Source organism: Aplidium turbinatum, chromosome 11 (genome assembly GCF_918807975.1).
Source record: "Aplidium turbinatum chromosome 11, kaAplTurb1.1, whole genome shotgun sequence".
NCBI lineage: Eukaryota > Metazoa > Chordata > Ascidiacea > Aplousobranchia > Polyclinidae > Aplidium > Aplidium turbinatum.
Genome location: NC_137482.1, coordinates 2,669,823 through 2,682,019, shown reverse-complemented (window position 1 = coordinate 2,682,019; position 12,197 = coordinate 2,669,823). Strand labels below are relative to the sequence as shown.

General features: G+C 36.1%; 1 protein-coding gene across 1 annotated transcript in view; it reads right to left on the bottom strand.

Moving 5' to 3' along the window:
• Positions 1–4,218: 4,218 nt before the first annotated feature.
• The window catches only part of LOC145779984 (fatty acid hydroxylase domain-containing protein 2-like), a 14,876-nt gene continuing 6,897 nt past the window's right edge, over positions 4,219–12,197 (bottom strand). Inside the window, exons 4-6 of the mRNA XM_082591676.1 lie at positions 11,743–11,848; positions 10,731–10,897; positions 4,219–5,363 (exon numbers count right to left, since the gene is read on the bottom strand). Of these exons, the coding sequence (XP_082447802.1) occupies positions 5,207–5,363; positions 10,731–10,897; positions 11,743–11,848 (430 nt within the window). The 3' untranslated portion in view covers positions 4,219–5,206. The remainder of the gene's footprint in view (positions 5,364–10,730; positions 10,898–11,742; positions 11,849–12,197) is intronic.

Sequence of the window (12,197 nt, the reverse complement as noted above, 5' to 3'; positions counted from 1 at the left end):
ATTGTGATGCAACACTGCTAATGGTGACGCAATAGTAATAAATAGTGACGTCAAAAGAGAGAAGCAATGCAATCATCTTCCCAATGGAAACCTCCAAAGGGAATTGATCTTAAGAAAACAACCCACAAAGATACCACTTATAAGGTGACTAATAATTTATTACATGGAGGCTCGGTTGGAATACAAGTGCATGGCTTATTTGGACACAATAACCAATTCAATTGATGTATTTGTACTAGTGTTTCTTGTTTGTTGTGATAGCTGTATGGAAATAATTTTTCTAATGTTTTTCATTTTAACGATGAATATTTGGATAAATACTACAATTGAAAGAGTAATTACAACATAGCTCATAATATTGTTAATTATTATGAATATTTTTATGGATTTCTAATAAGTTTTCTTTCTTTTAAAAAAGTTGTTCCGCAAAATGTAAAATGTTCTGTTGCTGACGGCGATATCGATTTTACAACTCACTACAATGAACATTTCAACAAATCCTCACTGATAACGAATCGCAGTAGTGATATGTGACATGAATATACAAATGAAATCCCAAGTTGCTCACTGTTGGGGTTTGGGGGAAGGATTTCAAGAACTATGTCGATAACTTCAATTTCGGGGGGAACAAACAGAAAAAAATTATCATAAGTTCACTTTTCTTTGTCAAAGTTAGTTCTGGGCATTGTAGAAATCAGCAGCTTTGTCTCGACATAAAACCAAACAAAAAAACAAATTAAGTTGTCGTGAAAGCAGTAGTTATTGAAATCACAAAAAATTTCCGACAGTTGGGTGGTGAAAAAGTGGTAGAAATTATATTTCAACTGAGTTCGTTCAACTTTAACTTTCTTGTACCTGCTTGTACGTCGTGAGCTGCTGCAGTCTATTGTTTTTATGATGCAAAAACTGTGATCGTAAATAATTCATGAGTATAGCTGCCTATTGTCTTACAAGCCTGCGTTTATCAAGGTCTTTTCCGCTAAATACTTGTGTCTTCAAATTTCTTTAAAATCTTGAGCAGAGCCACAAATCTGATACGATGCAAGTGTATTTGCCACTTTACAAATAGAACAATAAGTTTCAGTTTTCTAAAGCGAGCAAAGCTGCTCTGCCGCATTGTTGATGTCCACTATTAAAAGGGAATGCTTCAATTATGATGTCACTTTACCTATATTGCATCACAACCGCAATGATTACGTCATAACAATAAGCGTGTGCGTTGCCAGTGTCCCCCAAGCAATGGGGCAAGACTTGGGAAGCTTGGAAAAGCTTTTACAAGATAAAGTTTATTTAATTTACCAAAAAATAAACCAATTTTATTTGAAATGTTATTTCAGAAACGTTCATGTGGACCAAGTTCGGATTATTGTCCTCCCATATGTTGTGGGATCCTATGCTTAATGGCATCATTAGGCGGCTTCTTTTTATTTTATTATCATCCGGACCCAAAAGATCATCTCTTCAGAGGTTTAGGTGTGATCGTACTTTCTGGTTCTACTTTTGCTCTATTTTTATGTGGATACTGTTTGATAATGGGAAGAAAGTCACGTACTGTTCCCAATGAATGGAATGAATCACCAGTCGACTTAACCGGTGTGGCAATAACTTCTCACTCGGACAATGAGTCAGCTTGCTGACGCGATAGTTTCCATATTGTAAAGATGGAAATAGATCCGAAATCGAAGGCTCAACAGCTTTAATGCCGAAAACAGAATTTACTTTTTGATTATAAAGTCACAAAGGCGGTGGTTTGAAGAGAAAGTACAAATTTCGTCTTCTGAATAAAAACGATTTTTGAACTCCACGGGTTTTCTTTCTAAATGCAATTTGATGAATAATGAATAAAGAATTTTAGAACTTGCAAAACACAAACGCTTGGTAGTAAACTCTTCATTTAGGTGCATGTTCTCTTTGAAAAAGCTGTAATTAGAGTTTTTGTAGACAAGGTGCATACATTTCAGAAACATTACTGACGTAACAATTAGCAGAGATGTCTAACTCTTTGCTCGCCATGAAATTGACGAGCATCATCATTTTGCGCATGTTGATGAGTGACACGCTGTTTCTGTTTAGTGTTGTTGTTTCAAGGCGAAATGTTCAAATGATTTGTTTACAAAATATTTTTACATTTAAAATCTTCATCTACGGTCTTGGAAAAACTTCAGATCATTTTCTGCAGTGTTCTAACTTTCTACAAAACAAATTCCATTTCGATATAAGTTACGGTGCAACAAAATAATGTGTACATTATTTTAATTGAGTGGCGGATATTATTATTAGTTATTACATATTTCATTATTATTTTAAAAATCGAGATGACCCGTCCCAAAACGAGATGGCTCCATACACTCATGAAAGGCAGCGGGCTGGACATGGAAGAGCTGAAGAAGTTTGTGAGGAATCGAAAGTTGTGAGAGTGAGAAGGTTTAAACAGCAACCGAAAGTCGAAATCAACTCAACAGATGATGACTTCAAAACCGCACAACATCTGTATAATAAAATATCATACAAATAAGAAAAACTGAAACGTTAAAAACAAAAGCGTGTTCAAAACAGATAGACAAAAATCTTGGTAAACCAAAAAGTGAAGTTGGTGGAACCCATTAAAAAAATCGCTAAGCCTAAAAAAGATTTTCTCAGACCAAAATTAAGATAGTGTCACATTATCAGTCAATCAAAAACTGGCAGCTGCTGTATTGTTTTCCTTTCGGCAGTTATAAGTGTTGTTTTTCTTGCTGCCTTAACTCTATACTATCAGAAATTAAACGCTCACATCAACACTTTTATACTTTAAATATTACATTAAAAATCGCTTTGCTTACTGTTTCCACAGTCAATTTTTTTTAACTTGGATATTTTTAAAACCCAGTTGGAGAGCCCGACCAGTTTCATCCTAACAAGATGCAAGAGGTACGCCCACTCTCAGTAGTAACCATTTTTCAACTTGTCAACTCTAGCCGAAGGATCCATTTTTGTCTCACTGTACAGTATGTGTGCGTCGAGTAGCCTATATTTATTGCATTTATCAAAAAAGATGAGGTTTTTTTCTCTTGCCCAGTAGTCCATAATTTAGTGGACGAAAAAGCAAGAGAACCAACTCCTTTAATTGTTTTGCAAAGACACGGCCGCGTAATCTCGATAGGTGTTGAACTGGAAACATTCTGATTTGCATTCGTCTTGCAAGTGTTTTCACCACATGGAGTTGTGCAGCTGAGCAACTGGCGTCCATGTACTTACCCCAACATCACAAACCTCATTGTAACCTACCCCAACATCACAAACCTCATTGTAACTTACCCCAACATCACAAACCTCATTGTAACCTACCCCAACATCACAAACCTCATTGTAACTTACCCCAACATTACAAACCTCATTGTAACCTACCCCAACATCACAAACCTCATTGTAACCTACTCCAATATCACAAACCTCATTGTAACCTACCCCAACATTACAAACCTCATTATAACCTACCCCAACATCACATAAAGCTTAGTGTAGATAAGAATTTGCATTTGTTTGTTGCTAAAAACATCTATTTTGTATAGCAACTGTCTCTTATTGAATATTGAATACACGTCGTATTTCAATAAGTTTTGAAAATTTACGAAATAGTGAGCCTTAAAAATTACCCATAGATTGGAATAGGACTGTCACTCATCATGATGATTTGATATCGTGTCAAACAATGCCTTAACATTGATGGCGTCACAATCGAGGTTAGTAGATGAGCTCAAAAAATGCAAGCAACCATAAGTGTTAACAGATTAAATTTCTCTCTTCGGCCTGCTGAGACAATTTTCATATCCACCAACTAAGTTTTCTCTCTCAAAATCAGTTCCGTTTACACAACTAAAAGTTTCGAATTGAGATTCGGTCTTATGTCGGTGTCGAGATGCCGGATTAGAATTGATCTAGCCTAATACAGGGTACCACCAAGGGTGGAGTTATAAGATGAAGTACAAACCTTAGCAAGCAAGGTGTATACGAACTGGACCGCCTCTTTATTTGTTCTCTACAAAAAAGTTAGTGGATTTACTGAAATAAGTTTGCTCTTGACATAAATTTGAAGTTAAGTCATTGTTATCATCAGCAGCGCAGTACTGATGAAATTCAAACTGGTTACAGCGTTGTACATTAGACCTATTCTGCCACTGGTTGACTGGCCATATGCATAACCTAAGCACTGTAACTGTCCATGTGTATAGCGTGAAAACCATTAAATCCAGTACGAAAAGGTTAAAACGCAGCGACATAACATAATTATAATTTATCACCGTAAAGCGTTTCAGAACCGCAAACAAGTATTTTATAGCATCATATAAATTATAACGAGTACCTATGACACAACACTTGATTGCATAATGGCGAAAGCGATAAACCGCTGTGATTGAAGACGAAATGCTTCGAGCTGACAAAGTTTGCCTTTATGTTGAAAGCGAACTGATACTTAGTTCAAATGTTAAAACACCATCAATTGAGGTCGGTTTTGCATAAAAAAATTTTTTCACTTGAACACTGAAAGCCACTAGTGCATAATAAATGAGAACCCAATTAAAATATTAATTTACGGTTGCAGTATGGTAAATTAGTGATATGCAAATGATGATTAGTGGTATGCAATTTAGTTGTAATCTATATTCTACACCAGAAGTACTAAGCTGTAAACATGAAACTGCAATGATACAAAGAATCAAATCTTCAATCTAAGGTTCAAATTGAATTTAAACGCTGAAGCTATGTTTGCTGGACCAGTTTTATTTTTGCAGTTTGTTTTTTCTTTCTTTTTCTTAGAGCGTTGAAAACTTTTTTGAATATCAACGTAGTGCAAGGAAGCCAATCTTCGTGTCCTCCTTCAAGCATGCCTTTAACTGTCCTGCCAATGACAAAGCTGCATGCTCTTGAGCGGTGTCGAACCGACGCCCTTTCGATTGCCGTTCAAAGGTTCTCACCACTCGGCCAAGCAGCCGAAAAGTATTGAAAAAAAAACACTGACATTTCACAATCTATAACCTATTCTTGCACTTAATTAGGCTACAACGCAACAAACCACCTGATTTCAAAATAAAAGTAAAATTCAACTATAGGCTACAGCAGTCAGGAAAAATTTTAAGTGAAAGAGGCAAAACAGCCTTTCACAAAAGCTACACAATCGTGATCAAAAGAGCGATTTGTGTATTTTCTACAATTGGTCGCGTCAGCGTCATTGTTTCTTTGGATTTTTGTTCGGAAACTTTTGACAAACCGGAACCGAATCAAAAAACATGATGCTTCGTTTCGACTGTATCGACTTGACGTAAGTCAAATTGGTTTTGTGAAAGGAATCCAGCCAACCCACTGATCCATAATTCTCTGTGAACCTGTGTGTATATAAAAATGAATAAGTTTCAGAAACAAGAGCATCCCCCAAGTAGTTAAACATGTAAGACTTCGACCATATTTCATTTATTTCGTTTATTTCTTGTGTAGCAAGAATTGACACTGATAGACACTTGTTTCGCCCATGAAGCGGGTTCATCTGTAACGTACCACTAATTCATGTCACAGAGTTTTCTACCCCTGCTTTTGCCAGTCAATTGAACTAATCAAGCCTTGTGCTGACGTCAGGTAGATTGCTTCTTCTAAACATTTCTTGTTTATTAAATTTACATGGTTTGAATGAATCGTTGAATGACCATGAAACAAATTTAAAAATTGAGCATTTAGTTAAATAACATGATACGTTCTACTGGTGCAAACTAAGCTGAACTATCGCAAGATCTATAATTCACTTTTATTCCGACGTTTCGTCAATCAGACACGACTGATTTCTTCAGGGCGCTAAATACTACCCGATGTTTCCCGATAATTTTTTCCAATTTAATTGAAAGGCTTGTAGTCGATGATAAAAAGATACTAGAAGTTTAAAGTCTATCAGTGTAGTAGTTTGCAATTGCAGTGTTTAACTTAGCTACCAAGAACAACTGCCAAGTTCCAAGTGAAAACTTGTCAGCAACTGCTTTGATAACAAAAAAGTCATCAGGCAAGAAAAATAAGTTGAAAAGGAGGACTACTGATTGAGGTGTAACTAAACTCAATTGTTAATAACTTATAAATTTTGACACACTTTTGAGAACCAGTTTTACTCTGGCAATCAATGGATTTCAAATGTGTTTTATTCAGTAAAACGTAGGTTGGAGATATGACAAAAAAATTTTAGCATTCCTTTTCCCTAATTTTGAAGTTATGTGTACCCAGACAGCAAATTTTGCGTTGATTCAATATCTGTAAATGTTAAATCAGTGTAAAAAAAACGACTGATTTGCTATCTGGGAAGAATAACGACAAAGCAAGTTTGTAAGGTAAAAAGGCTAGCACAGCATAGAAGCCACAATGAAACATATACTGTAATTCGAGATACATCAGCCCTAACACTAACAATGGCGATTGTAAACGCTGGTTAATATTTAATAAAAACTTAAACAACCACCATCTGTTCGCTCCCAAGGTTAAACCAACATCTTGAAATGCAAAGCTTTCCTCAAAGTCTTGACTGGGTTTCGGATACTGCGTTGCCACTTTTGCAAATTATAATTTTCAAGCAGCAACATGTTCCAGACTAAGTCATCTTTCGCAGAAGATGAAACTTATTCACTTTTGTACCCTAAGTAGGCTTCAGTACTCGACGTGGTTTTCGAAGTGTCAAAACATTTTTTTCAATTTTAATTGAACGTTTAGCGATATTGCAAAACATATTGTAATTATCAGATCACCGCTTCAATGCGTGATGGAAATCTACAGATAAATCTGCATCAGGCATTGCAGAGTGCAAAAAACAGTGTTGCAGAACGCGTTTTCGAATATTAAAGTCTCATCAGTGCAACTACGTTTATGAACGCAATAACAACGGTTAAATTTAAACTCAATACAAAACATTACAAACATTATAAGGACATATTCTCAGTGTTCAATTGAATATTAATAAATCCAGAGACATCAGAAAATCACTTCCCGCATGCAATTCCAGACCGACATTACTCGCTTAAGTTTTTTTTTGTTAAAACAAACTTAATGTTCAAAGCAAAAAAGCCATCACAATGAACATCTACCGAAGTATACTAATTTACAGTACTTTAGATAAGCACTGAAAATTAATAGACGGTACTGTTATTAATATCAATTCAATATGATTTCAGTGATTATAATACAATGTAATACAGTAGCGTATCCAATTAATTAGCGACGACCTTCTAAAGTACACGTTTAGAAGGTCGTCGCTAATTAATTGGATACGCTACTGTATTACATTGTATTATAATCACTGAAATCATACTGAATTGATATTAATAACAGTACCGTCTATTAATTTTCAGTGCTTATCTAAAGTACTGTAAATTAGTATACTTCGGTAGATGTTCATTGTGATGGCTTTTTTGCTTTGAACATTAAGTTTGTTTTAACAAAAAAACAAAAAACCTTAAGCGAGTAATGTCGGTCTGGAATTGCATGCGGGAAGTGATTTTCTGATGTCTCTGGATTTATTAATATTCAATTGAACACTGAGAATATGTCCTTATAATGTTTGTAATGTTTTGTATTGAGTTTAAATTTAACCGTTGTTATTGCGTTCATAAACGTAGTTGCACTGATGAGAATTTAATATTCGAAAACGCGTTCTGCAACACTGTTTTTTGCACTCTGCAATGCCTGATGCAGATTTATCTGTAGATTTCCATCACGCATTGAAGCGGTGATCTGATAATTACATTTTCTACGGTTCGAGAAAAAGTTTTCTCTGCCTATAAAACGTTGAATGGTAGTTTAAATAATTATTTCTGAAAATTCCTTGGTTTCATATTATCTGAATATTGTAATTTGTATTTTATTTATTTCAGTTCTATATATAAATTTTATTTAATCACCATTGTTGCTTGCTAAAGCATTGTGGTTTAAACCAAGAATAAGTTTAATAAAAACAAAGGCGATAAAGTGCCCACGATGTTTTAGTTGGAGTTAATTTTTATGGATGATGGCTCTACTTGTGTGGGCTTGTGACGTTTGGCTTCGATCACCGCAAGCTCGCGCGAGAAACTAAATTAGTCTCGCGCTTGCCTTCAGATGATCTCACATTTTTTGTAAGTTACACGTTTCATTTTTTGACTACGTGGAACGAAATTCAAGAGTTTTTAGTTGGTTGAGGTACAGGACGGTCATTTATTTTTGCTTATCACTAGATAGAAGAATATGAAGAAATAAAACAAAAGTGCACAATTGTTTCTCTTCATTTGCAAGGCGTTAAAAAACTGAGACCGATAAAAGAAAAGTGAACAATAAGCCCGTTTGCGCACATTGGTGACTCCGACGTGATCTGAACACGCAACCTTCTGATGACGCAGATACAAACCCTAATCCATTTGTATGTTATCCTGAATAATATTTTCTCTTTCTGCAGGAAAGTTGCATGGCCGTTCTTAGTTGGTGGATCGATTTGTCTGGTAAATCCCGATAACGAACGAAACTCTGACCTGATAAATACCCGGCCGCTCGCTGACCGGCGACGCCGTTACGGCGGCGCCGCCACGAAGGAACAATTGCCGGCGCTCTTTGAGGGACAGGCGGTAGCCTATACAGCCGCACGAGATTGAGCAATAACAGGTCTGTGATGCCCTTAGATGTTCGGGGGAGCACGCGCCCTACACTGGTCGAATCAGTCGGAGCCTCTTCACTCGACATCATGTTAACCCCGACCGTGCTCGGGATAGGGAATTGCAATTGTTTCCCTCGAACGAGAAATTCCTAGTAGGCGCGAGTCATCAGCTCGCGTCGATTACGTACTTGCCCTTTGTACACACAGCACACCAGATCCACACTTTGCAACCCTTCACTACACATTGCTGAGCACTGCGAATGGTCTGTCCGGCAGGATGTTTAGTTTAACTATAAATTTAATTTTGCTTTGCAACTTGTAGCTCTGATCAAACTACTGTAATCATTTTGTTATTGTGTCTGCGTGATTTATTTTGTGTTTGCACTTGTAAAGGTGAAGCCATGCTCTCAGTTCGCTCGATTTGCATCAATTTCAAAAGATACAAGCTTACTTAGGCCTCGTGAAGTTGTTATCAACTGTTGAATTCGATTTTTGCTGTCTGAGTTTAGTAACCTACAGCCTACTCCTTATCATAGATTGTAGTTAGGAATTGGTTTCTGCAACTGTGATAGTTTGAAATCGTTTAAGTGAGCATCAGTTATGCTATTGTCGGTTTCTATTATATTGCATTATTTTTTGTGTACATCATTCATCTTTTGTCGATTCACCATTTTTGTTTGGAATATCACATGGTTCATCTGGGGGAGGGCTGGTGTGACGTTTGGCTTCAATCACCGCAAGCTCGCGCGAGAAACTAAATTAGTCTCGCGCTTGCCTTCAGATGATCTCACATTTTTTGTAAGTTACACGTTTCATTTTTTGACTACGTGGAGCGAAATTCAAGAGTTTTTAGTTGGATGAGTTACAGGACGGTCGTTTATTTTTGCTTATCACTAGATAGAAAAATATGAAGAAATAAAACAAAAGTGCACAATTGTTTCTCTTCATTTGCAAGGCGTTAAAAAACTGAGACCGAAGAAAGAAAAGTGAACAATAAGCCCGTTTGCGCACAGGCTAACTTCTTATATTTTGCAAAGGATTTTAATTTGGCGAACATAAATTTACCAATTGCTATAGAGGTTTGTACCAGTGCATCGCGCCCACTGGTGTGCCACTTAAGGTTGCCAGGTGCGCCGCAAAGAAATTAAAAAATTAATCAAAACAAATCTGTATTATTTTTAGAATTATGGATAGAAAATAACCTATGTGTTTTCTGCATCTGACGCAATGAAATAAGTAGTTCCATTTATTAAATGGTGGAATATTTTGTTGGCTAGAGCATGGCTACCTGGAGATGCGACCTGATTTGTCACATTTTTAGATATTGACTATACTGTCTGACTGAAATTTTATGAGATTTGTTTTACCTTTGGTTGACTTATAAAAGGTGGAATGGCTTTTTCTTGCTTCGGGAAAGCAGTCAAACATGAGAAAAAGTTTAAAAATGCTCAATCAAACCGGGGATATCCCCGGTTTGATTGAGCATCCCCGAATCAAACTGTTAAAAAGCGATGAACATTCTAACTGAAATTTTTGGAATCCAATTGCCTTTGTTTTTCAAAACCTGGTGATGTTAAAGCTAAATTTGCTTCCTGACCAAGACAGTAAAAAAGACGTTAAAACATTATTTCTAGAAAACTTCACTTCGACAGTTATGAAATGCTGGCAAAATCTGGAAAAGTCTACAGAATGTAACAAATCAGACCATATATCTAGGTAGGCCTGGTCAAAGCCAATTTTTTTCAACCAAAGGTTGCGCTTTGTGCTTCTTTAATTTAAAATTATTAGCTTTATTTTTTATATATTTTTTTTCTTTTTTGGCACATCTCATTAAGCATACAGTACTTCAAAATAACGCCATTATGAGGCCTATGAAATAAATCCTTGCAAGCAATGCAAGAGTAATACCGGTACACGGTATCCAAAAAAATGTCGAGCTCATTTCACTCGCCCGGTGCGCCACCACATTTTCATAAGTCTACAAGTGCACCTCGAGATAAAATGGTAAAAACACTGTGTTAAGGCCTAAAGTTTGATAGATTACAACAAAATAACAAAAACATTGATCAGTCAACAGGTTGCATATCTCAATATCACTCACTTTAGGTGATGATAATCATGAAACTGTGGAGACGAGAAGAACGGGAAGTGATAATTGCTGTGGTGCATTGCGGTTTCTATTTGAAATATGATAAGCCAAACCCATGTGGTGAGCATATGCGACCCTACGATGATTGGAGGTCCCATAAGTGGAATGATGTGAGATATCTAAACAGTAGAAAATAATTTTTAAAACAGATCAATTTATAAAGAAACTGGTTAAAAGTTGCAGCATTTGGTTTGTGTTTGAAAGTGAAAAACATGGCACCTAGGGGAAGGGAAGATAATTTGATACGGAAGGTAATTTAATACACCCCCCCCTACAGAAATGTACAAAAAATATTAGTCAAAAATATTGTCATTAGGTGGAAGATCTGTGAAAATAATGCCTACATATACATTAGAGTTCAAACCACTTTGCTGGTTGTACTGAAATACAACAATATAATTTTATAGAAAGTTGTTCATTGAGTAAGTTGTTCAATTGCACAAACTGAAAGTTGGACGATCGTTGCTTGATGACGCCAGTTCTTCGTTTGTAAAGAAGAACTTTTATCCATTGAGCTACAGCGACGATTATCCTGCTCTCTTAAATCGTTAACTTGGCAATGATTCCAATAACGCCAGATTTTCAACGGTAGGCTACGTCCAAGCAAAACTTAGGATAGGTTAAATGTAAGATCATAGTTAAATGCGCAATGCTGTAACTTGAAATTAAATTGGAATTTTATTTTATCTCAGGTTTGAGAAACGCAATACTAACAATTCTTGCTTCTCAAATCTTCTGCTACTTTAACACGCCTAAAATCACCGCTATGTTGTAACTTGGTTGACAAGCAAAAACAAATTCTAAAAACGGAGAATAATTTCATGTTTTTTCTCAGTTGACAGGCCACCTAACTAAGCACCCCCTAAATCCACTGCATATAACTTAAAATAATATATAGTACATAGGCCACTACATGCAACCTGATATTTAAAATGTTAATTTTCAAAATAAAGAGTTCACTCACAACGTGGTCAATAGGATGATTGTACAAAGCCGCCCAACTGACTGGGGCAATCCACTCATGGTGCATTTTGTGTATGTGCTTGTAAAACATTGGCAAATGCATAGCTCTATAACAATGTAAAAATAGATAGCTTAAACTTAAAGCCAAAGAGTTAACAGTTAATTGACTTAGAAATAATTGATACCCTGTTAACAGTAGTAGAACATTAGCTGCATAGCTGATCTTTGGTACAACACTCGAAAGGGCGTCGGTTCGACGCCGCTCAAGATATAGCCTACATCTTAAACCACCGAGCGTAAGCCAAGATACCACTAAAAAATAGAGGAAAATCAACAAAAATAAATTCACCATTAAATCTTGTTTGATTCACCATTACATCTCCTTCTTCTTTGATTCACCATTACATGATAACCTACGTCTGTTCGAGTTCTGCATTTGTGGTGGATTCACTGTTA